Source organism: Crocodylus porosus, unplaced genomic scaffold, assembly GCF_001723895.1.
Source record: "Crocodylus porosus isolate Cpor-Errol unplaced genomic scaffold, CroPor_comp1, whole genome shotgun sequence".
NCBI classification, from domain to species: domain Eukaryota; kingdom Metazoa; phylum Chordata; order Crocodylia; family Crocodylidae; genus Crocodylus; species Crocodylus porosus.
The window spans coordinates 30430034-30454420 of NW_017728951.1; the positions used below are offsets into that span (position 1 = coordinate 30430034).

Genomic DNA, 24387 nt, shown 5'->3' on the forward strand with positions numbered 1-24387 from the left:
TCCTCCAACTTGCAAAAATTTTTCCCTGGTATCTATTCATCATTGCTTTCTTAATACTAAGCACACCATATATGTTTAGGGAGGAGGAAAGGACAGCATTACAGCCATGGATTTCAGCTTATCTGTCAATATATAACTGTATTGTAACTTCTTTTATTAGCCTGTGTGTGGCTTTATTCTTAGGAATTCTATGATGAATGGCCAATCAAGCTGGGAGAATCAGAGCCGTATAAAGGCCCAAAGACACCAGATGGCAGAGTAAGTATAAAATATTTCTATTTATGAAGAATAACATTTGGAATGCCATTGTATAGGTTTCTACATGCAAAGGTTTCTATATATTCTCCTCTTTTATTTAGGAAATTCACTTTTATAAGATTATTGACTATATTTTACATGGAAAAGAAGAAATCAAAGTCATTCCGTGAGTATTCATTATCAGCTTAATTGTGTAGTAATTAGCTACATTACTTAGACAGAACAACATTTATATCCATCGCACTAATTTATTCTCATTCCTTTTCTAAAGGACACCTCCTGCAGACCACTGGTGTCTTGTCAGTGGGTTGCCAACATATGTTGCTGAAAATGGATTTGTAAGTCAAATGCAAAAATAAAAGTGACATGTTATGAAATCATAGAGTATGTTTCTACACATGCTGTTAAGATGACATGATAAACTCTGGCACAGTTTGCACTGGAGTTTATCATGTCATCTTAATAGCACGTTTAGATTTCAAACCGCTGAGGTCCAGGGCATACGTGCAGATGCCGTGCCCCGAACTGTAGCAATTTGAGCTGGGGCAGAACAGCCCCGAAGAGCCAGCCATGGGCTCCGGGAGGCAGCAGCAGGTGGTGGAAAGGCTGTCGTGTGCCTCAGCGTGCAGAGCCCTGTGGCTAGGCAGCAGGCAGGAGTGTGGCCTCCTGCTGCATAGGCTGACTGGGCACAATATGCGCCCAGGTCAGCATTTACATGTGTGTTTAGGTGAGGTTATTTTCACCAGAGTAAGCTAGTGCTGTCCCTGACAGTTCTGTTTTACTGTGGCAAATTAGCTTGCTGCTGTCTAATAGCTTCACATGTGTAGACTATGATCTTTACAACACAGCAAATTAATTTACTGTGTAGTTAAGTACACATGTAGATTCACCCAGAAGTCCCAAAGCTGTTAAAAACTTTTGAAAGCCAAATGATTGGAAATACAGTAAGTGCATACATGGGAATATCATGCCAGCTCTAGCATCATCGCAGCCCTGGAGAGTGGTTGAACTAATGACTGGAAGGAACAAGCCTCTGTACAGATGACCTGGGACCCAGAGGATTTTATCACAGAACCTGAAACATCTGAGGAACAGGGGGGGTTATACTGATTGCTTGAATTCAGTTTAGACATCCTAACAACACAACAATCATTCAGCAAGTTAGCAAACAAAAACTTGTAGAGCTTTCTGTTAAGTCCTAGTATGGGATTATAACTAAAAACATATGATTTAACCCCAAATCAATACAGAACCAAGGCTCCTAATGGTGCAAGTTAGACAAGATATAGGCCTCAGTACATCCTACTTACTCCTGTTCCTAAAGCACTTTTTGTAACACGAGGATTTAATTTTTTGCTCATGTTTTTCTCTTCCCAATATTACCCATGCAGTTTTAAGTACACAATATCTTTACTTTTTCCCCCACCACTCACATGAAGTCTTACTGCACGCTCTTAAACAGCTACTATGGTTAGTAAAATGCATTGTGAGGCACTATGAAAAAGGACGGGTACAGTCAGTACTTCAAAATACATACAATAGAACAGCTAATTATATTATAATAGCAACTGTTGGGATATTTGTAAAATGATGTGGTCCACTAATCATTTTCTTAGAAAATAAATATGCCTTTTTAAAATGGACTCAAGAGTGTACACACCATCTAAATTATGTTCTTCTCTTTTTCTTCATACCATAGATTTGTAATATGATGAATGCACCAGCAGATGAATATTTTCAATTTCAGGTAATATCTTCATAGTTCTTTTACTGTAATTATTATAAAGCAAAAAAAAGTTAAAATATATATATTTTTTACTTACAGTTAAAAAAGGATTATACATTCATACAAATTTATTGCCATGGCCAATAATTTTGTTATTGTATTTTATTTATGATCTTTTTGTCCCTACTATTGCATTTGAAATTGGTATAAAACATTTTATTACTATTTTTAAAGAAATACACAGTATTTACTGCTTTTCGGCTTTGTTTGCAGAAAGAACCTGTGGATGAAACAGGCTGGGTTATCAAAAATGTCCTTTGTTTGCCTATTGTCAACAAAAAGGAAGAAATTGTGGGAGTAGCTACATTTTACAATAGGAAAGATGGGAAACCTTTTGATGAATTTGATGAACAGCTCACTGAAGTAAGTTTAAGAAAATGAAATGTGTCCAAGTAATCATGTGATGCTCAGCAAAATCTGATGTTTATAAAAGCTCAGTTAGATTTATTAAAATATTTTTACACTGAAAGTTTGCTGTTTTTCATTACAACAGTTATGATAGATGGTTTTTTTCAGCGGTGAACAGAGAAATCTGATACAATATAAAAATTACTCTAACAAACAAACCCCCCCAAAATATTAGATTTCCTACCCACAGTTAATATCCTTTTGTTGACTCACAGAGGTACTATTATATCAAATTATACCAATAATATTTATCATTATGTTACAAGTATAAGGCCAATCAATGCATCCCACTTCAAAAGTCCAGATCCTGTGAAGAGCTCTGTGAAAGCCAAGTTTATACTTGTGGTATCAATGGGCTCCCGCATGGGTGGAAAAAGTCCATCCTTACATTGGGCAAATAACTTAATTTTTAGGGTTCACATTCCTCTCTGCAAAATGAGGATAATGCTACTCCCCACTGTATGGATGCTGAAAGGGCAAATGTAGTAATTTATGAGGTGCTCAGAAACTGCATTAATGAAAAACACATATATACCCTTCTTCTAATTCTTTTTATTAAAGGGTGCTCTATCAAAAACTGATTTTTCTTAAAAAAAAATTCCAGCTGCCAGTTTCCCTTTAATATGAAACCAACTGTGTTGCCACTCTATTATCCTTCCTCTGCTTGGTTCCAGACTCTTACACAGTTCCTGGGATGGTCTGTTTTAAATCCTGACACATATGACAAAATGAATAAGCTTGAGAACAGAAAAGACATCGCTCAGGAAATGCTCATGTACCAGACAAAAGCCACACCGAATGAAGTTGAATCTATACTAGTGAGTGTCTGCCTCAGTACCACGGAGCAGAACTAGGAAACTTACTGCACTGAAACTTAATTTTTCTTCCATTTTCAATTTTAGAAGTACAAAAAGAAATTAAATGAGGATTACATTGAAAACTGTGATGAGAAGGATCTCATCAGAATTTTGGTAAGTAGTTAAATCTTAAAGATCCAAATAGTATATTTACTTTAGATAGTGAGGGATTGCCAGACACTATATACTATAGTGGAGTAAAGTACTCTGTCACAATGCATGTGTAGACAGTGATGGGTTTGGCTGAGGCATGAGTGTGCTATAGTGTGGGGCTGCCTGCCAGCTAGCCCTACATTGTAGCACCCTTGTGCCCCAGCCAACCCCTCCATAGCACGAGCTGCGGCAGAGCAGCTCTGGGCTGGCAGGTTGACCCTGGCCTCCCTGCCAGCAGGGGCTGTGCCACCCTGACTCAACATACTGTGGTCATCAGCATATGTGTAAACGCTGTGCCTGGGAGCAATAAACTCTGGCATTTATTTAGGCACATGAATTTCACATGTAGTTGCACCCTGTATTGAACAATTGGAATTGAACCAGTCAGGTAGATTTATATTAATATTCTGACTCAAAGATAATGTAACAAATTCTGCATTCGACTGTGTGGTGATATACCCTGCTTCGCTTTCTCTACTAATCTCCAGATGTGGATAAATAGGACATACAGCAACATCAGAAACTAGTATAAACTGAATGTTCACAAAGCAAAGATCACATATCTGTAAATGTAGGGCACAGGAGACAATTGCTAACAGTAGAACTGCTTTACATGATACCTTTGAAAAATCTAAATCAGTTAGAGAGAAGACAACCAAGGATGTTACTGGAAAAATTTGTTAGAGGCTCCAGAATAAACAGTGACTAAAGATGTAGGACAGGGTGGGCAATTATTTTTGGTGGAGGTCCCCTTCTCAAGTTTTGGCAAGCTATTGTGGGCTGCAAGGGTAGCCCAGCCCCTTGACAAGTGCCCTGCGCTCTGGTCACCATCTTGGGACTGGAAGTTCCACCCCCTAGCCCCTGAAATTTGCCACCAAAAGTCCCTCCCCGTGCCCCCAGACATACTCTTTTCAGTAAGGGGGTTTGCCATCTCAGAACCAGAAAAATACCAAATTATATTCTAAAAATCAAATGTACTACAACATTCATTAATTTGATTTCAAAAATATTTTTGTCCTGATTTACTTATATTCGTGTAGTGTACATAGAGGTGATTGTATAATAGCTTAAAATGAAGTCTTAGATTGTGGGAAGGGTATGGGGGGGTATGAGTGGGTGGGTAAAGGTTTGTTGGGGGCTGTGACTGTGTGAGTTGTGAGGGAGGGGGTGTGTGGGTGGGGTGGATAGGCATGGGGGATGTGGGTGAACATGTGGGTGTTTGTGTGGCTAGGTAAGGGGTTTGTGGGGGGCCGTGAGTGTGGGGGGGAGGAGGGTGGATGGGGATGGCTGTGGAATGTGTGGAGGGGGAGGGTTTGCCTCCCCTGTCTATCTCTTCCCCCTGTGGCAGGCAGAGCCCTTGCCAGCACTCCTCCAAGCCCAGGGTCCACGCTTCTGCCAGTTCTGGCCCCAGGTCACCAGCATGGGCCTCGTGCTCCCATTTCCCTCTCCTGTCTACCACTGATGCCTTTCTCCTGCCACTTCCCCATCCCCGTCCAGTTCTCCACTCTGGCACCACATTCCAGCTGCATGGTCAAGACTGCAGGACACAGCAGGAGCCAGACCAGCCCAGCCAGCACTGCATGGGGCCAGCCAAAAGTCACAGAGGCCAGACCAGCTCCTGCTGAGTCCTGCAGCCAAGCAGTGCAGCTGGGAACCATATGGTGTCAAAGCGGCAGGTGACCGGATGGACAGGAACAGTGTTAGGCTGGAAAGTGAGAAAGGGTGGAAGCAGGTGGCTGGGGAGAGGGAGTGAGTAGGCATGCAGGAGCACAGCAGCAGCTAGGCAGGAGTACGGGGCCCACGCTGATGCACCAGGGCCAGCATTAGCAGGGACCCAGTGCAGGGTGGCAGGACTGTGGGGTCCAGGCCAGCAGAAGCTCTGAAGCCAGGCTGGGCTGCACCAGCAGTGAGAGGTGGGAGCCAGCCTGGTTCCACAGAGCCCCTGCCAGCCCATGCCCTGATGGTGCTGGCCCTGGGGCGCTGGCACAAGCCCTGCACTCCTGCCCAGTTGTTGCTGAGCTCTCATATGCTCACTTCCTGCCACTCCCCCACCACTGCCACTGCCATTTCTCCATTTTCCTGCCCGCCACTTCCACCACTTCTCTCCACCCCCCGCATCCACTGCAGTGCTGGGACCGCAGGAGCCACCCCGGCCTCCCCTGCTTTGCGCAATTGCCCCCAGTCCTCCCCTGCCTCTCCTTCTCCCCCTTATTTTCTCAGATTTCCTCATCAGTGGAGGCAAGCAGGAGCAGCCCCAAGGGCCCAGGCCAGAAGCCTCTGCTGGGCGAGATGGGGGTGGGGGCAGGGGAAGGGGCAGGGCCCAGTGTGGCTTGCTACTGCAGCTGCTGGGACCTGACACTGGTTCCCTCTGGGTCCTACTGCCTTGTCATCTTGGGTCCAGATAAATATTTATTTTCTAAATTTTTAGGGGCCCTGCAGGCTGGGAAGAATGGCCTGGTGGACCAAATCCAGCCCATAGGACATATTTTGCCTGCCCTGATGTATGAGACAATAAGGCTAATAGCACAACTCTTATTTTACTAGACAGATGCCACAGATGAGTTGCACCAGGAATTTAGTATTTTTATTTCTTTGTACTGTTGTAATGCCTAGTCACCCTAGTCATGAATGTGTGGTACAACACACAACTGTATAAACATGCGCTATTTTATATCACGGTGGGCATATTTACACATGCGTGTACTGTGCAGTAACTTACAGAGTGGCTTTTACGCCAGAGTTTACACGTGAAAACATTACCACACAGTAATGCTATGTGTGGAGTGACTTGGGACTAAAGCTAGTCCTGAGTCAGTCCACACAAACAGGGTTACTGCCTGTAGTTACTGAACAGGAAGGCACATGTAGACGACTTACTATGCAGTAACTCTGTCCGTGGGGAGGGGCTGCCACATGGTGGTGTGCTGCCACTCCAGGTCTGGGTAGAGCCGCTTCAGAAGGTCCAGGAAGGTGACCTGGGTTACGTAGAACACCTCCAGACACTGCTTGTCGTCCAAGATGGCCTGGATGATGTGCAGCTACCTGTCCTGGCTGACCCAGCAGGCCTAGAGGTGGCAGGGCTGGAGGCCGAGGAGTGCATGGACAGCCTTGGCAGTGGCATCCAAGAGCACATCAGCAGCATCCCTGTTGGGGTCTGGCCAGCAGACAGGGTCCAGGTGGCAGCTGTTTGGTGGCAGCAGTGGCGGCAGCAGCCCTGGGATGGTGCAATGCGGCCAGGCAGGCACTCACTGTGTATGGGGGAGCTGGCTGGACCCAGATGGCTGTGGGCCAGTTGGCAGTTTGTGTGGCAGGTCAGCAGGGCCAGCACAGCAGACAGCAGGAGCCTGGGGCACTGGGCATCACTGCCAGGGGCAGCAGCTGGAGCAGCCATGGTGCAGTGAAGTAAAGGTGATAGCAATACAGCTACCGCATGCTGCCCCCATGCTCTGCATGCTGCACTGGCCAGAAACACAGCTGGCCAGTGAGCAGGAGCGGGGCTGGCTTTTAAAGATGGCCTCCTGCTGCAGGCAGCTGTGGCCAGAGCCTCCAGATCTTCCCAGGAAGCAGAAGCAGTTTGCTGTCACGAGCAGCAAATCTAGTTCCACTTCCCTGCACATGCGGATGCCTGTCCAGAAGTGTTTACTCACAAGCAAACTGATCCAGCACAAAATACAACTGTAGACACACCCAGTAATTATAAGTAATGGCATAAAGACAACAAGAAAAAAAAACAGCATTGAATATCTTTAGTGTCTGGACAAACAAATTGTTTTGGCCTTGATCTTACACACATTCTAGGCACAGACTTAGCTAAAAGAACAAGCTCCATAGAGTGTTATGCAGATGCTTAAGTGTTTACAGAATCACAGCCTGATTTCAGAAAAAAATGGAACTGTTTAACAAAGGACTGCATATGTTACTGCTGGAACGTGAAGGAGATTCACTGCTTTGTTAAAATGCACTACTATTTGCTACTCCCAAAAAATTGATTTGATTCAATTTGGATTGTTTTATAATTATTTAATTATGCTCATTCCCTATGCAGTCAGCATGAATTAATACTATACCATATTTTACATGTGTATCTACTGCATCTAAGAACGCAAAAACACAATATAACACATTTTAAATGCAAGTATGTTTTGCTATAAAAAGGAGGAAATTTGTTAGAGGCACCAAAATAAACAGTGACTAAAGATGTAGGAGATAATAAGGCTAATAGCACTGAAATGTTTCAGCAATGTGTTGAGTGCTTGAAAAATTAAAGTTAATTGGTATTTAATATCGCTGTCATGTAGCAAAACTCTACTCTTACAGTTATAATTATATAGAGAAGTAACTCTCCTCCCCCTATCACTCTTTCCACTAAAAATGTGCAGACATCAATTTACATAGAACTACATGCAATTATAGTTTTTATAGTTAAACAATCTTCTTAAACTACTTTTGGTTATGTGTACACACACACTGGTGTATGGTGGGTACAGCGTAGGGTCTTCAGTTTGGCATGACTACATCACTCACAAGTCATGTACAGATCCTTATCCAGCCCCTTAAATACCACATATTTTAAGAGCACATTTCAAAGTAAATGTTTTTTAAATTAATTGAGCGTTAAATGTTTAAATTGCCGTTAAATTTTAACATCTCTGACTGTAAAACAAGGTGCCTTGTTACTTTCTGTGGACTTCTGAGTGAAAAAAAAGTAATGAAATGGATTTTTTAAATGGGTAGTAACTAAACTAAACTAGTTTATTTAGATATTGTGACATACTGGATATGAGGTTTAGTGTCTCATTCAGTGCAAGGGCTATATACAAATGCTTTATCCTATTATAAGGCCAGGAATACCAGCTCACTAATGGGATAAAGCAGGTGCATCTAGAGTTGATGGTTCACAAAGTATTGGGCCTTAAAACTGAAAATACTTCAGATTGAAAATTCCTTTGAATTTGATCTCAAACCACAGAAAATTTGAAGGGAAATTCCATTTGGGAGAAAAGGAAGAAATACTTTTGCGTGAATGTTAATTCACAGAAAATCTCCAACCGACCAAGGTACTGCAATCAGCACTAATCCTGATCCAATTCAACTCCATGAAGTGGGCCCCCTGATTTGCTTAAAAGCAGAGAAATGAAATATAAAATTACAAAATTAATAAACTACAATGAGTCTCTTTTTAAAGAGCCATTCAAATAAATTTTCATCATAACATCAGTTTACTAGTTAGAGCAGTAATGGTGAATGACTCCAGGATGGATTTAGAGTTGGCTATAGTAATCTTTATAAGCACTATATATTCTGTTTATCTGTCCTAGCATCCTAAAGATATTTACTTTATGCATATATGGGGTTAATTCAACAACCAGGTGGTCAGGAAGCTACCCAGGAAGATAAACAATAGCTTAGATAAGAGTTCCTCAGCAAACATTCAAGCTATTAACTCTCATATGTAACCTCTGTCCCTACCTGGGGCTTCCCTGACCATTTTTCCAGGACTCAATCACCCCCACTGGAGAGAGGGGAATATCAAAACATGGAAGAGGAGTTCAAGAAACACTCCCTGAGAGAGAAAGAGAATGACTTTGTGAGATGCTTATGGAGGAGAAACTCCATCTTATCCTTAACATATGGAGATCTGTAGATATGTCAAGGAAGCTTAGCCTGGCCAGGGTCTCTACCTAGGAAAGGCAAAGCAAACAAGTATACATAGAGACATTTATTGTTTTAAAAATCTTTAATCTTCTAATGTTGTATTCTGACTGTTAAGATAAAATGATACTTTAAGAAGATTGTTTTGGGTCACTGTATTCAAAACTAAGCACAAACTTTAAACGGAGAAAAGAACGTGCCAAGTCTATTCAGGTCTTCTGAATGGTGTACAGGGTACTATAAAGAGGTAGTTAGCCATATTAGTATAAAATCAGGGAGAATGCAGAGTAGATCTGTATCTTATAGACTACTAGTAAATCAAAGATGCATAAGCTTTTGTAAGCAGCAACTGACTTAGCATTTGGTGAAGTCACTGCTTAAGCAAGCTGCTGCTTACAGAAGCTTATGCATCTCTGACTTAGGTAGTGTATAAGGTGAAAATCTACCCTGCATTCTGCAAAGATACTATACTAACACTGGGAGACTCACAGGCTTCCCCACTAACAGCAGAGAACTTGAGGCTTAAAACTTGGAATGGGTTCCCCTCAAAAGAGACTAAGAAAAGGATCAGAGAGTCACAGAGATGTGCATCATGAGAGAGAGACTTTTGCATCCTCATCTTCACACCCTCCCTCAGCTGCACTGGACTTACTGGGTGAAGTTGATAGTTTACCCCAATGATTTACTAAAGCCTCACAGATGAGGAGTCCAATAATAATCTGAACTACTTTACTAATGATGTGACATTAAAAAATAGACTCTAGAAAAGAAACCTATTGGTTTACCCTGTACATAAGGAAACAAACCAGAAGTACAACATGGATTTTATTGGATGCATGGGAGGAAAAAGCACCAATTTGCAGGAAGCACTGGATGTTATCCATTTCCTTCATTTGAAAAGAAAAAGTAGCAATGACCTACAGCAGTGGTTTTCAAAATTTTCATTTGCGGACCTCTTTGGAAATTTTGAATGGAGGTATAGACCCCTTTGAATTGTAAGTGTGGGTACTCACATACTTCTGATTGATCATAAACATTTTTCATGGGCCCTTTAGACAAAGTCTGCAGACCCCCAGAGGTCTGTGGACCATAGGTTGAAAACCACTGATCTACAGTACAGCATAGTAGTTTAATATACACTAATGGGAGTAGTGGTGGACCTGATCCCAGCATTTGTATGTAGGCAAGTAAAAACTGAATTTAGTCTTCTCTTACAAGACAAACTGTTAGTCTTTTCTTTCTTCCTAAAAGAAAGAAGAATTACCTGATCCAAAGGAATTAGAACTTTATGAATTTCACTTCAGTGACCTCCCTGTTACAGAAAATAACTTGATAAAGTGTGGCATACGATTATTCTTTGAGATAAATGTGGTTGAAAAGTTCAAAGTCCCACCAGAGGTATGATTTGTTTTGTCCTTTTTGTTTTTTTAAAAAGCCTCTGCACCAGTTAAATGTTTGAAGCAATATTAGAACATTTCCATCCTTAGCTAATTGAAAGTAAGCTGATATACTTTTCTAGTATTATATTTAAGTAGCTATTTTTATATATTTACACATTTTAAAAACTAAACACTAAAATTGTTTGAGACATAACTAAGAAATTAAGTCAATATGAATTTAAGATTGGTGTCTTGTTGTTATGTTTATTTTAACTACAAGTAATGTTTCAACTTTGGAAACGTTGCAAGTCTTCCTGTAAATGGATGAAATTCCATCTTACTTTTACTTCCAGGATTTTGTTAAGAATTAATAGCATTGAGTCTCAACTGCTTTTTATTTGTACCAGGTACTTACAAAATGGATGTACACAGTCAGAAAGGGGTATCGGGATATAACTTACCATAACTGGCGACATGGATTCAATGTGGGACAGACAATGTTCACCTTATTAATGGTATGCTTTGTTAATATTAACATATCTTACATTTTTAGTGATTAAAATACTTAGTATTTTTTTGTCAACCTGATTATATTATCCAAGCAATTATATACTCAACAGAGTCTCTCCTCCTATATAGACAGGTAGACTAAAGAAATACTATACTGATCTGGAAGCCTTTGCCATGGTTGCTGCTGCTTTCTGCCATGATATCGATCACAGAGGAACAAATAATTTGTATCAGATGAAGTAAGTTGGGATATAGTCATAGCTATACACTCCCCATATATATATAATATTTATATTGGTAAATACAAGATGTGAACATGTTACCATCTGCAAAGAAACAAGCTACTTATTTATCTCCTTTAGAACTAGGCAAAACAGGGCTAGCAAGAGAATCTCTGTCCCAGGGTATTTATAATCAATATGAAATGACATGAGATGAACCTCAGAAGGAATTCTCATAGCTAATGCTTTCACAAGTTAATTCTCGAGAGAGGGAAAGCTTCTGTCAAGTATGGACATTCAGTTCTAAGAAGGCAGCACAAAAGGTAGGATGATAGTAATAGAAAAAAATAGTAGAGCTCACACTGTTGACAGAACAAAGCAGGTAAGCAGGAGTGCAGCAGGATACACAAAGTAAGTCAGACTAGAGCCATGTACAATGCTCATACTAGGGGCTTATATCAGCTCTCACTGAAGTCAGTAGCAAAACTCCCGCTGACTGTAAAGGGGAAGGATCAAAGGTGAGAGAAGAATTTCACAACCTCTTCTAGTCCTTTCATGTTAGGCAAGAGACCCTACAAGCCCCATATCCAATCCCAGGCCTAAATTAGATCAAGGGCCTCTCCAGGCTTAGAACTGTCCAGAATTTTGAATTAGTCTGTCTTCTTGCTAGGCTACAAGGTTTCACTCTAGAAGTATAAACCGAATGCTTTGTGGGCACATCTACATGAGACGTTACTGAAAAAAAGGTGTAGGGACGGTACTGCACAGTCCACCACTTGTATAGACACTGCCTAAGGGGAATTCAGCGGAGCAAATCTAAGAGGGCTGAGTAAAGATAAGATCAATAGCCAAAGTGGTAATATTGTTGCAACATTTCAATAGCAGGTGTGGCAAGACAAATATCACAAAGGCTGAAGCAGTTGAGAATGTAGTCGTTACGGTGGAAGTTTAAAGCACTTACTTAGAGCACCATGCTTCAAAATTGTCAGGATGGACAGGAAAATGGATTTTCAAAATACTGCAGAGAAAATAATGGCAACATTTAATAATAACCTATGTATGCAGGGAGCAAATTACTAAGTCTTGACTGGAATACTAACAAAACTTCACTGACTTATTTTCTTTTACAATCTGCCAATTCACTGTAATATGTTGTGTGTCCCTTTTCATGTTACTACTATCAGCATTACCTTTCAACAGTAATAAACCAGTGTGATATGGAAATGCAACTAAAGAGATTTCAGATTCTTAATATTAAAAGATGACTCAAAATTGCAGATGGTAAAAGATTAATTTTGAAGACAAGCAAAAATATTGACCTCATTGGGATCCTACCAAAATCTATTTTCCCAAACTGAAATGAGCTAAACCAAGTTGGTATAAATTAGGATATCTCTGCTGTCCTCACTCAGGCTGTATCAATTTGCTTGAATGAGGATCTGGCCCTAATATTTTTGGGCCAGATTAAAATGGACTTTGAAAGAATTTACCTATCCAAATCCACACCTCTAATCTTGGAAACCCTCACTCAGCTGGAATCTAATGCATAAACATTTTAGTTTTTAACACAAATGTTGCCCACATGCTTACATTTCTACTTCTGCACATGTCCAGACTGTTTCATGCATTTCAGATTTAATAGTCAATGTATAAAGGGCCATACTTACTGGAATCCAAGACAACTTTGCTTTTAAGACTACCCCAAATGCCTAGAGTCTATACATGGAAAATTATTACATTTTCTATGTAATTTTCCACGTATAGAATTTAACTATTGGAGGGTTGTTTTAAAATTCATCTGCCTCAACTGTAGCAGGGAAAGCGATAGTAGAGGGGTAGACAGCAGGGAATCAAGTAATCTGATCTCTTGCCGCCGGCTGCCTGTCCCCCAGACCAGACTAGGACTGGAGCGGGAGCCATGGAGAGTAAGCAGCAGCAGCAGGAACAGAGGAGGTAGCAGGGAGGCAGGTAGGGAAACAGAGACTACAGGGGCAAGGCAGCTTTTGTGGCTGTTACTCCAACCCCAGGCCAGGGCTGGACTTGCAGCCACAGCAGCTACCTGTACCCATCCCCCCCCCATACTCAAATCCAAGATGAGGAGCTTCCCCCCTCCACCCCATGTTAAATGGGAAAAAATTCCCTTGTGTTGGATTTTTTGTGCTTATTATAGCACTATATAGAATAGAAGCCTCAATTTTCATCTATATGTCAATGAATCTTTCAGACATTCTTTCACACAATTTGTGCTGTGCATTCCTAGAGCTTACTTATGTGCCAAAAAAGACTCCCTAAGCTGTCATCTGTGGCAAGAGGTTATAATCATAATCTTTCAGAGGACTTCCCCCATATTTAGTATCTGCAGAATAACCCTACCCCCTGCCCTCTTCCATGAATGGAGTTTCAGATTGTAGTCTGTGGCTGAGACATTAGGGGATTTTCTGATTACTGTTGGGGATTCTCTAGATGACGTAGGGAGAGACATGGATTCTTCCTTAACTGATTGTCACTTCAAGGGGATAAGGCCAAATCTTCTTAACACAGCCTTTCCTGATTGAGAGGTCCATTCACAAGATCAGCAAGAGCAAGTCATCTCTAATAGTTATTGGGGTTTAATATAGTGTACGCATTATTCTTTGATTAACTTCAGAAACCGAACTGTTAACCAAGGAAAAGAAAGAAGATATACATAGCCCACAAATTCAGAACAAACTAGAATAAAAGTACTGTGAGGACTATTTGCCTTTCCTCTCAGCACTGTAGTCTAAAATTGGAATTACCTGTTTTTAAAACTTAACCCAAGGCAGCTGGAGCAGGCTGACCATGTCTTCTAAGATTTGGACAGTCCATAAAACTAAGTGTTTTTTTCTGGGGAGGGAGCCCAAGGAGCACTATCCTACAGCAGAGTTAATTAGTTGACTGTGCCCTAATATCAGCGCATGCATAGACTGTGATGCTTTACTATGAAGCTAAATAGTCTACTCCATAGTAAAATGCACATGTAAGATGTACCCACTAAGTCAGAAAAGCAGTGGCATAGTCCACGCTGATTACCAAGCAGAAGAAAGGTCAAAAGCCATACAAAGCAATAAATACTAATACTGTGAACATAAGTACTTCTCTATACATGGAAGGCTCAATGATTAAAGCAACACCACCAACAAAATAAGCATATAGGATAAAATAGGATAAATGTTCAGAAACACAAATGAGGACTAGGCATCTAGCTCCCACTGATTTTCAGCTTTCTGTTTCTGAAAAACTTTTAATCTTGACCCAGTGATAACACTGAAGTTGTGTAAATATTTTATTGTTTTTCTGGGTATTGCTCTCATTTATATTGTTCCATTGCTAACTCATTTCTTTGTGGAATATGCAACTCAACTTTAATACTACTAATTTAAAACAACAATCATGAAAAAGATGTACTTTGAAATACTGTAAACATGGCCTATTTTTCAACAGGTCAGGTTCTCCACTGGCAAGACTTCATGGATCTTCCATTTTAGAAAGACATCATCTAGAGTATAGTAAAACTCTGCTACAAGATGAGGTTTGTATATGTATACCATCTATTAAAAATAATTCAAAAGCTTGCATAGGTTTTGACCTGTCAAAGCATCCTGGGTTGACTTTTTTCTCTCTCTGACTCATTTCTTATTCTTAGGTTGTAGGCTAGATATTGTACTTGAATTATATCTCTCATAAAGCACTTTCAATTAGCCGTATTAAAATAATGATAAGACTAAAACTGACTATAGCTACAAAGTTCTTACTAAACTCTCGCACAACACAGAGGCAAATTGCACTCACTCACACTCATCTAACTACATTGATAAAAACAGGATCTTTGCCTGAATACTAGGCTGAGTAAAAGCTTTGCCTGTATACTTTTTCTGCTTGCATGGAATAGCTAATGCTGAATGTCAACTTGAAGTAAAAGGAAGGCTTTATGATTTAAGGTGGAAGGCGGGGTAGATTTGCACTTTATAGACTAACTAAATCATAGCTGTATAGCATAAGCTTTTGTAAGTAGAGGGCTTTACTCATCAAATGCAGCATCACAGTATAATACAATTCAAAGATAATTTTGAAAGGGAAATTGAATCTCTAAATTTTTCATCTTGCAGAGTTTGAACATTTTCCAGAACCTGAATCGACGCCAGTTTGACAATGTAATACATTTATTTGAGGTTGCAATAATAGCAACTGACTTAGCTTTGTATTTCAAGTAAGTACTAAATTCTATATATAATTCTCTACTGAAAAAATTAAACAATTTAAACTGCTTTCCCTATTACAAACACCATATGGAATTGTTTTTAAATTATATTGTGAAATAAGCTGAATTTTTTAAAGCTTCATATAAATAGCAAGATATATTTTTACTGTTAAGACATGAATCATGAATTTTCCCTCATGTCCTGTACTGACGTTAGAATACAGTAAAAGCTTTGTTATTCAGCACGCATTGGGAATGGGGGGTGCCTGTTCAGGCCACTATTTCTCCTGCTGTGTTCGGGGCATCGCCGCCCCTCCTCTGAGGGCCCTGAGGGACAGGGAGGTGGGCCCCATGCAGCCCGTTATGCCCTGGGCTGTTGGGGCTCAGAGAAACCAGAAGTGCCACGGTGGGCACTTCTGGTTTCGTTTTACCTTACAAGCCAGCATGCTTGTTAATAGAACATGCCAGCTTGTAAGGTGCCAGTTAATGAAGTTTTACTATACATAATTTGGCCATTCAAACGCACTCTCTTTTGCCAAGCATGCAATGTATTAAACGACATTAAAACATTGATATTGTAAGACCAGTCGTAAAGGTGTGGGCATGGGCATGGTTTGATATTCCAGGTACCCTATTAGAATCACTCATACTACAGTTGTCAAAATGCTGTCACAAAATTCGATATGGTATGACTTCTGGCATGGAAACTAAACTGATAAAAAAGAAACCAGAAACATTAAAAGTTTCCAGCGTAAAACATGAAAAATTCCAAAAATCAGTTGTGCGTTTACTACCACATTAAGCTGATCTACCACCCATTGCATTCAAGGGAAAAATTTCAGTGGACTAAAACGGATGCTGGATGAAGCCCTAACGGCATCTACATTTTTCTAAAAATCACAATGTTTTTTTCTTTAGCTGTCTAAAGGACTTTTGACCTTTTAGAGCTAGTAGATCATAGGAAAGTCAATTATTCATATATAATGCACTTTTTATAATGAAGAGTAAATGCAATTTCTAATTACATTAGAATGTTTCATGTATATCACTACTTTTTCCAGTAAGGTAAAATCTCTAACCACAGGGGATGAGACAGACATGTCTCTTTAACACCTCTCATGAAAATTACATAGCATGTTACTTCAAATTGTTTATATAAATGATAATCATTTCAATATTTTCCAGTTTATTACTTTAAAGAAACAATTGAGAATGTAGATATACAAGCCCAGTAATACTTACATAATATCCAAGAAACAAAAATATCACAAGATAATTTAAATATATGGATTTGAGAAACCTGATGCTTTTCACAATGAAATACATAAATGTATTGCATGCTGGGAATCTATAGCAAAAACTGTGCGTTACAGAAAAGCTAAGTCTATTGAAGTCAATAAAATACTGTCTTTAATTTAATTCAGCGGGATTTAGATCACAAGCAAAACAAATCTGCTGGTTTAGGAAATCATTAACGTATGAAATACCATTTTTGGTAACAGCTCAAACATATTTGTTTACCAATACTTCATATATATGAAGTATCTACATGCTTTTACAGGAAAAGGACTATGTTTCAGAAGATTGTGGATGCAGTTGAAAAAATGGAAACAGAAGAGGCGGCAATAAAATACATATCTATTGACCCAACCAAAAAAGAAGTTATCATGTATGTACTTAATATTTTACTCTTTTTTCAATAAGTTATCTAGGTGTATTTTTTTAGGATTTTCAGGTTCACACTAATTCCATATTGGTTGGGTGTCTAATAGGTGCTTAAAGGCATTTTGTTTTAAATGGCTTTAAGCACCTATTAGACACCCAACCAATTTGGAATTAGTGGAAAACTGAAAGACTTTTTTTTTTAAATGCCTTAAAAACACATATTTAATATTTAAATACCTAAAGAGTCACAGTAAATACTTTAATAAAAATGGTCCCCTTATTTCCTTCTTCATTCTGACACTTGTTTCTGTTTCCTGAAAGGGCCATGATGATGACTGGATGTGACTTGTCTGCTATAACCAAGCCTTGGGAGGTACAAAGTGAGGTAAGCATTTTCAACAATACTGTATAAGCATATACAATATTTTTATTCCATGTACATAAAATTGTTCTGTCTCATTGTGAACATTATTCAAAACAACTAGTTGTATATTGCAAGTCTATAAATACTTAAATATAAACCAGAAAGTCTATAAATGATTCCTGAAAACTGGAAACCATTTTCTGGTAGTAAGGCCAAATGAAAATAATCCAAGGTTTAGGCAAGCCCTGCCAAAGGGTATCCAGTGGCCTTGTCTTGTGGCACCACCCTCCTACTTGTGAAACAGTCAGGAGAAATCCACACATTTGCTGTTAGTACAAAGCTTCCTTAAAATGAGGTTTTCTGTTACATGCCCTTATTTTTGTTACCAAATCCTTGTTTTCCTTCTGCCAGTTTTTAGTGGCAGCTTTTTAATTACGTGATTTGAACTAATTTGGTAGGTCATAAATCAAACTTTTAAGCACACAGACAATAGAAAATCCTTGCTCTATTTCAGTACAACCAGAGCACTCTAAAGTAGATTCTATATTATGAAATGCTTTGAGTGCCTAGTTTTCTACATCAGTATTTAGAAATGTTGCCAGTATTTAAATAATGTATATTCCTACAGGCATTATGGCTTTATCAGAGCTGATCTCTTAGGGGACTTCTTTGAGCTATTCTAAGTATAGCATTTGAGTCCTTTTAAGGTTCTACTGGTATTGAAAACATTCTGCTTAAATTCACAGTAACAGATCTTTCAAGCAAAGAATAAAACCCTGTGTATTTCCCAAAAGGCATCCAAGCAAGTTAAGAGCTTAATGCTCAGGAAATCAGCTAATAGCCAGTGGTGAAGGGAAATAGGTGAGCAGGTAGTGTAGATCTTTATGAGACTGTCTGGCTCATGGACATCCATTAGCCCACAAATGGCTGTTTTATTAAGATGTCATTGGGAGACCACTGCAGGAGTCTCAAAGGAATTAATGTAAATGTGCCTTATAAATTATTAGATTTTATGATGCTGGCACTATTTCTTTGGAACATTATGTGGATGCCGCTTTCAACAATCAGCCCCCAAGTGCCATCAAAATGGCAGATATCATTTACTAGCAAAAGCCTCACAAATGTAGAATACATGCTCTGTAACTTGCCTTTCCAATGTGTTGAAAAAATGTGCAGATCAGCTTCATGTTTACACCTCTGCAATATATAAAATATGGTATTCTCTCTTCCTACCAAACATTTTCAAGCATATTGTATGGTTAGCAAAAACACTTGCAGGAGGGGAGCTGGCACCAGTATTTAAGCAGCTTAATAGGTTGCCAAAAGCACTCATCTACTAGTTTACACACATACTACTAATACTCTTTGCTTCTGGAAGCTTGATATGCCAAAACCTAGAATGTGAAGTGAGCTTCTTTAAATATTTTCTTTCAATTCTTGGGTAATTCACTTCAGTTGATACCTTAATCAGTTGCACAAACAAAAGTATAAGCATTGTAGCAACAAGATAGACAATTCAGTTAAAAATAATTAAGATAATAGGATTCTATTTTTTTCTTTCTGTCTGACAGATCTATGTTACTGGATGAACCTCTCTCCTGTCTGAGACCAGTGATACTTTTTAAGGAAATTAGTTTTTTTTTAATGATGTATTTAAAATAACTTGCACTAGATTTCATTTAATTTTAATTTTCATTCAATAGTTTCTAAAAAAAACTTGAATGAATTCCAGCTTTGTTCTAAACACGTACTGCTTACCATTACAATTTCAGTAGTCCAGGATATTTGCATTCTCAGGTTGCCCTCATGGTTGCAAATGAATTCTGGGAGCAAGGTGATCTAGAGCGAACTGTGCTGCAGCAACAGCCAATTGTAAGTTTTTTTTGACATTATAAGCAGTATTACATTCTGTATGTGATAACTACTGAAGCCAGGCTGATCAGTTAAAATAATTGTATTATTAAGTCAAAATGCATAATGTAAATCCTGATATTCTTTTCTAGCCTATGATGGACAGAAACAAAGCAGATGAACTACCCAAGCTTCAAGTTGGTTTCATTGATTTTGTATGTACTTTTGTATACAAGGTAAGAAAACAATCTTTATTCCTTCTTGGTAAGGTTCTGAATGACAAAAAGGTCAAAGAGCAGGTTTGATGAAAATATTCTGGATATTAGCCGGGCTGTCATATTCTTTGACTAGCTACTATTATAAGGGCCATGATTTTAAGCTTTCCATGTATAGAAGATTTTGCTCTTGCAAGTGCTAGAGTTTGTGAGCACCCTCAAGCTCCAATGAACACTTCAATGGAATCTGAGAAGCTCAGCATCTCCTAGCAGTTGCTCAGTACCTTAAAAGTTTGAGTTAGCTGCTCTGTCTGATTCACACAAACCCATCTAATGTGAAGACAGAACATGTGGATAGATATGGAATTGATTACAATAATGACTTAATTAGCAAAGGGAGTGGGAGTCCTGAAATACTCTGCATCATCTGAAAGACACTATAGTTGTTTCAGTTACTGCACCATATGGTTAAGGCTCTTCCAATAGGTCAGGTACAAGAATTAGACGGAATAAAGTAACCACAATAGGTAAATGTACAAGTCTCAAGATATCAGGACAGTTATTCTAAACAGGAACACAGCCAGACTGGGAAAGTGGTTAAGGACAGGGGAAGGAGTAGGAAAGAAGTTATAATTTACAGCGCATAATTTAGCATGTTTTTGTTTGAGACACTGAGGTATTATTATACCAACTTGGTGTTTTTGATAGACACCCACTAGTTACGCGGTACAGAATATGCTACCAGTCATGGAATGGTGCCAAATGGCCATGTCTACACGAGTGTGGATGTTTGTGTCCTGGAGGAATGCCTGTACCACATGGCCTCTAGTGTGCAGCAGGTTAACCCAGGTGGGGTAGGAGAGGCTGGGGCCAGCAATTGTGCTGCCCCAGCAGCCTAACCTGGGGTTTTGGGAGCCTCAGGAAGCTGCAGCCATGGTGATCCTACCACTTAGAGTCTGGCTGGCAGCTGGAGTGTAGCTCCAGCTGGCCAGGTTTTGGTTCTGGGCGGTGCACACTGTCCACGTCCCCCCTCCACCATGTACTGCCTCACTTTTTTTTATGTGGAGATCCCAGGGTAAAAAAACCCCACTGTGCTGCTACCTTGCAACACGGAGAACACCTGAATGTGCGGTATGTGGCACCACAGATTGGTCTGTGGTACCACATAACATGCAGCTGTGCTCGTCTATACATCTGCTTAACTGTGCAGTAGACTACTTTACTGTAGTGTAAAGCATCACAGTGTGATTAAGCTGCAGCATACTGATTTTTGGCACAGTCTACTATCTTACTGCAGTGAAAATAACTGTCTAAATGCATGTGTAAATGCTGACCCGGGTGTACACTGCAACCAGTCAGCCCAGGGAGCAGGAGGTCAGATGCCTGCCTGCTGCCACCACCTGGGGCCCAGAGCTAACCCCACGGCTCCCTGCTAGTCTGGAGCTGCTCCACCCCAGCTCAAACTGCTGCAGTCCTGAGAACAGCATTTGCACATGAGCTCTGGACCAGAGCAGTTTGACCACTATACGTTCCATTAAGGTGCCATGATAAACTCTGACACAAACTATGCCAGAGTTTATAATGTTGCCTTAATGGCACCTGTAGATACAACCAGTAAGTACTGCAACTGCTTTTAAGCTTTTCCATTCAGTAGAAAATACATCTAGTTAGACATACACCAATGAAGCATGTGCGTAACACATAAAGCAAAACAAATCTCTCACTATATGTGCCACATACTGAAATGTCAGAAACTACAGAGAAGTGAAAGCACAAATGGATGGCAGGGTTGTTACACCTATTAGTAATATTTTATTCATTCATTTTAAACTTTAAAAACATGATGCGTTATAAATAGCTAATTTACTTATTTAAATTGTTTGTTTAGGAATTTTCAAGGTTTCACAAGGAAATCACACCCATGCTTGCTGGTCTTCAAAACAATAGGGTACAATGGAAAACACGTGCGGACGCGTATGATGAAAGGATGAAACTTATCGAAGAAGAAAAGAAAAAACTGGAAGAAACAGCACCCAAAGGTTAGGCAGGTTTAAGGTTTTCATTCCCATGCAAGGCAGCCACTTGACACATTTCTACTCCTATTCTACAACAAGTATGTGAAATGCACATTTCTTTCAGTATTTATGGCAACATTCAACTGAACTGCAGCTAGACCTGTGCCAGTCAAAACTAGCAGAATTGTCTCTATTTTTAGTGAAGAGATGAATAATTAAAAGTTACATAAAACCAGGAGACACTGCCCTGATGATTTAGGCTGCTATGCAGGAACAAAGAATCTCCAGTTATGGCTGAAGTAAAACTCTTTCAATAGGACTTAACAAAAGATAAAATGCTGCTTACCTGAGGAAGAAGCAGGTATAAGCACCAGAAAGACTGGAGGGACCTTTAAAGCACAAACCGCTTAAGTTTCTCTGGCTACCCTAAGCATGGAAAGCAAGCTCAATGTGGCTGGGCATAATGGGCATGTCTACACGTGGGCTTTAAAACACGGTAGCCCATTTTACTGTGCATTAAAGTGTCATATCAAAAACCATGCTAATACCCAGTAAAATAGGCTACTGAACATTAAAGCACAACTAAAAGACCATGTACTTTTGCTACTGTGCAGTAGGGCAGCCTAATGTGAATTTATTTAGTACCTCACATTAGAGGTACTAAATTTAATGCACATTGGGAAACCTGCTGTAATGAATGTGGAGACATGCCCACTGTCTGAAATCTTAGTAGTTGTCAACATTCCCTTATAAGAAGCTTGGATTGAGCTTCTTTCCTGACACCTTACATTGAGTTTCTTGTCTAAAAAAAATATATTTTTCAACTATAAAGTCTAACACATTCTCCAGTCTTCCATGACAACCCAATTTTGAAACTGAAAATACCTTCTTAGGTGTGAGAAAATGGTGCTGTATCTGAAATCTCTTAGCCTTCTATTTTTGAGATTTTACAGGCTACCTAGGAAAAAAAAGTCAGAAAAGATACCTGTAATGGAAACAAGTTTACTCAAAGATATTTCATACATTTCATAGACATTTGGGCTAGAAGGGACCCCGGAAGATCATCGAGTCTAGCCCCTGCCCCAGGGGCAGGAAGTCAGCAGGGATCATAGGATCCCAGCAAGATAAGCATTCCAAATGCATCTTGAAGGCGTTCAAAGTTGGTGCTTGAACTGCCTCTGGCAGCAGTCTATTCCAAAACTTGGGGGCTTGGACAGTGAAGAAGTTCTTTCTTATGTCCAGCCTGAATCAGTTGCGGTGGAGTTTGTGACTGTTTGATCTTGTCATCCCTTGTGGCGCTCTGGTGAATATTGATTAGGCCTGGTAATTAAATATCTTGATTATTAGAGCAGCTGAGGATTTTTCTTCTTGTGAAGTAACCTTCAAAGTAGTCTTTCTAGGAAGATCTACCTAAAAACCTTACTTGGTTTAGATCCTTCCAAATATTCAGAACCAGTAACCTCAAAATACTTTACCCAGAATACCCATAGAAGTTGGTTATGTTTATTGGCTGTTGGTTGACAACCTGACTGGCATTGATGACAAGCAATACGGGGTGCGATGAGGGTAGTGGAATCCTTGACGAAGGAAATACCATCAAAAAGTGGATGAGCATAACCTCCTAGTGATTTTGCCAATGGTATCCAGACAGGGAAGATTGGGCTCTTCTGCCATATCTGGCAACCAATCTCGGAGTGGAGGCCTGAAAGGCAGGCAGATGGAAAACCTCCTCTGCACTGGCAACTCCTGCACTGTAGCTGGTTCCAAACATATTGACTTTCATCCTTCCTTTGGAACAAACCAGTAAAGCTGAGGGGGACACTAATACAGGGGCAAAGCAGCATCTCCATATCAAGTGCTCAGGCTATTGCAGCCACAATACATGGAGAGAATACTGCTTCCCCTCCCCAGTGCCAGCCCAGCCAGACCCCGCGCAGCCTGAGCAGCATGGCATGGGGAAAGCCTGCCCAGCAGCTGCTTTCCTGGGCTTACCTGCAGGGCAGGGCCCTTTCAGGGTCCTGTGCAGGAGGCAGAAGCTGGCCCAGACATGACCTCCACCTCTCTCCACTGGGGAGGAGGCTCTTCTCAGCCAGACTGGCTGACCTGCTCCACCAGGCTTTAAACTAAGCCTGCCAGGTGACAAGGGGACTACCACCACTGCTGGCCCGCTGAGCAACCCTTGCAAAGCCAGCAGGCCAAGGCACTTAAGGGAGCCCACTCATGCCCCAGCCCTAGAACAACTGGTAGGCAAAGTAGGGGCCCCCAAAGGAACACTTGCCTGCCTGTACACAAATGCCAGGAGCTTGGGGAATAAACAGAAGGAACTTATTCTCCTGCTTAGCACAAAAACTTACTATGTCATAGGGATAACGGAGACCTGGTGGGCCTCCACCCACGACTGGATCATGGGTATATATGGCTATACCCTGTACAGGAGAGATTGAGTAGACAAAAGGGGCAGGGGTGTAGCTCTCTATGTCAAGGAGAGCTGTGCCTCCCTGCAAACTGACATTGGTGACCAGGGTGGACGGTTGGAGGCCCTCTGGATTAAAATATATGGGGAACATGGTACAGGGGACACAATGGTGGGAGTCTACTACAGACCTCCCACCCAAAATTAAGAACTTGACCAGGTGTTCGCCAGGGAATTGGCCGAGGCCGCATGCTCCAGGCCCATCGTTGCCATGGGAGATTTCAACTAGCTAGACATCTCGTGGGAAGAGCATTCAGCTAAATCTGAGTGGCACAAAGCTTCCTCTTCTGCGTGGATGACCTCCATCTGACACAAGAGGTCTATGGGCCAACGAGAGATAAAGTGCTGCTCGACCCAGTAC

General features: G+C 40.4%; 1 protein-coding gene across 3 annotated transcripts in view; it reads left to right on the forward strand.

Moving 5' to 3' along the window:
* The window catches only part of PDE6C (phosphodiesterase 6C), a 40052-nt gene extending 18257 nt beyond the window's left edge, over positions 1–21795 (forward strand). For all 3 annotated transcript variants that reach the window (XM_019556341.1, XM_019556342.1, XM_019556344.1), the window contains 17 exons: positions 184–258; positions 360–424; positions 530–596; positions 1958–2005; positions 2258–2407; positions 3127–3270; positions 3355–3423; positions 10366–10512; positions 10901–11008; positions 11133–11242; positions 14687–14774; positions 15352–15452; positions 17005–17112; positions 17430–17493; positions 19270–19344; positions 19476–19559; positions 21427–21795. In XM_019556341.1, the coding sequence (XP_019411886.1) occupies positions 184–258; positions 360–424; positions 530–596; positions 1958–2005; positions 2258–2407; positions 3127–3270; positions 3355–3423; positions 10366–10512; positions 10901–11008; positions 11133–11242; positions 14687–14774; positions 15352–15452; positions 17005–17112; positions 17430–17493; positions 19270–19344; positions 19476–19559; positions 21427–21582 (1659 nt within the window). In that variant the 3' untranslated portion in view covers positions 21583–21795. The remainder of the gene's footprint in view (positions 1–183; positions 259–359; positions 425–529; positions 597–1957; positions 2006–2257; positions 2408–3126; positions 3271–3354; positions 3424–10365; positions 10513–10900; positions 11009–11132; positions 11243–14686; positions 14775–15351; positions 15453–17004; positions 17113–17429; positions 17494–19269; positions 19345–19475; positions 19560–21426) is intronic.
* The last annotated feature ends 2592 nt before the right edge of the window (positions 21796–24387 follow it).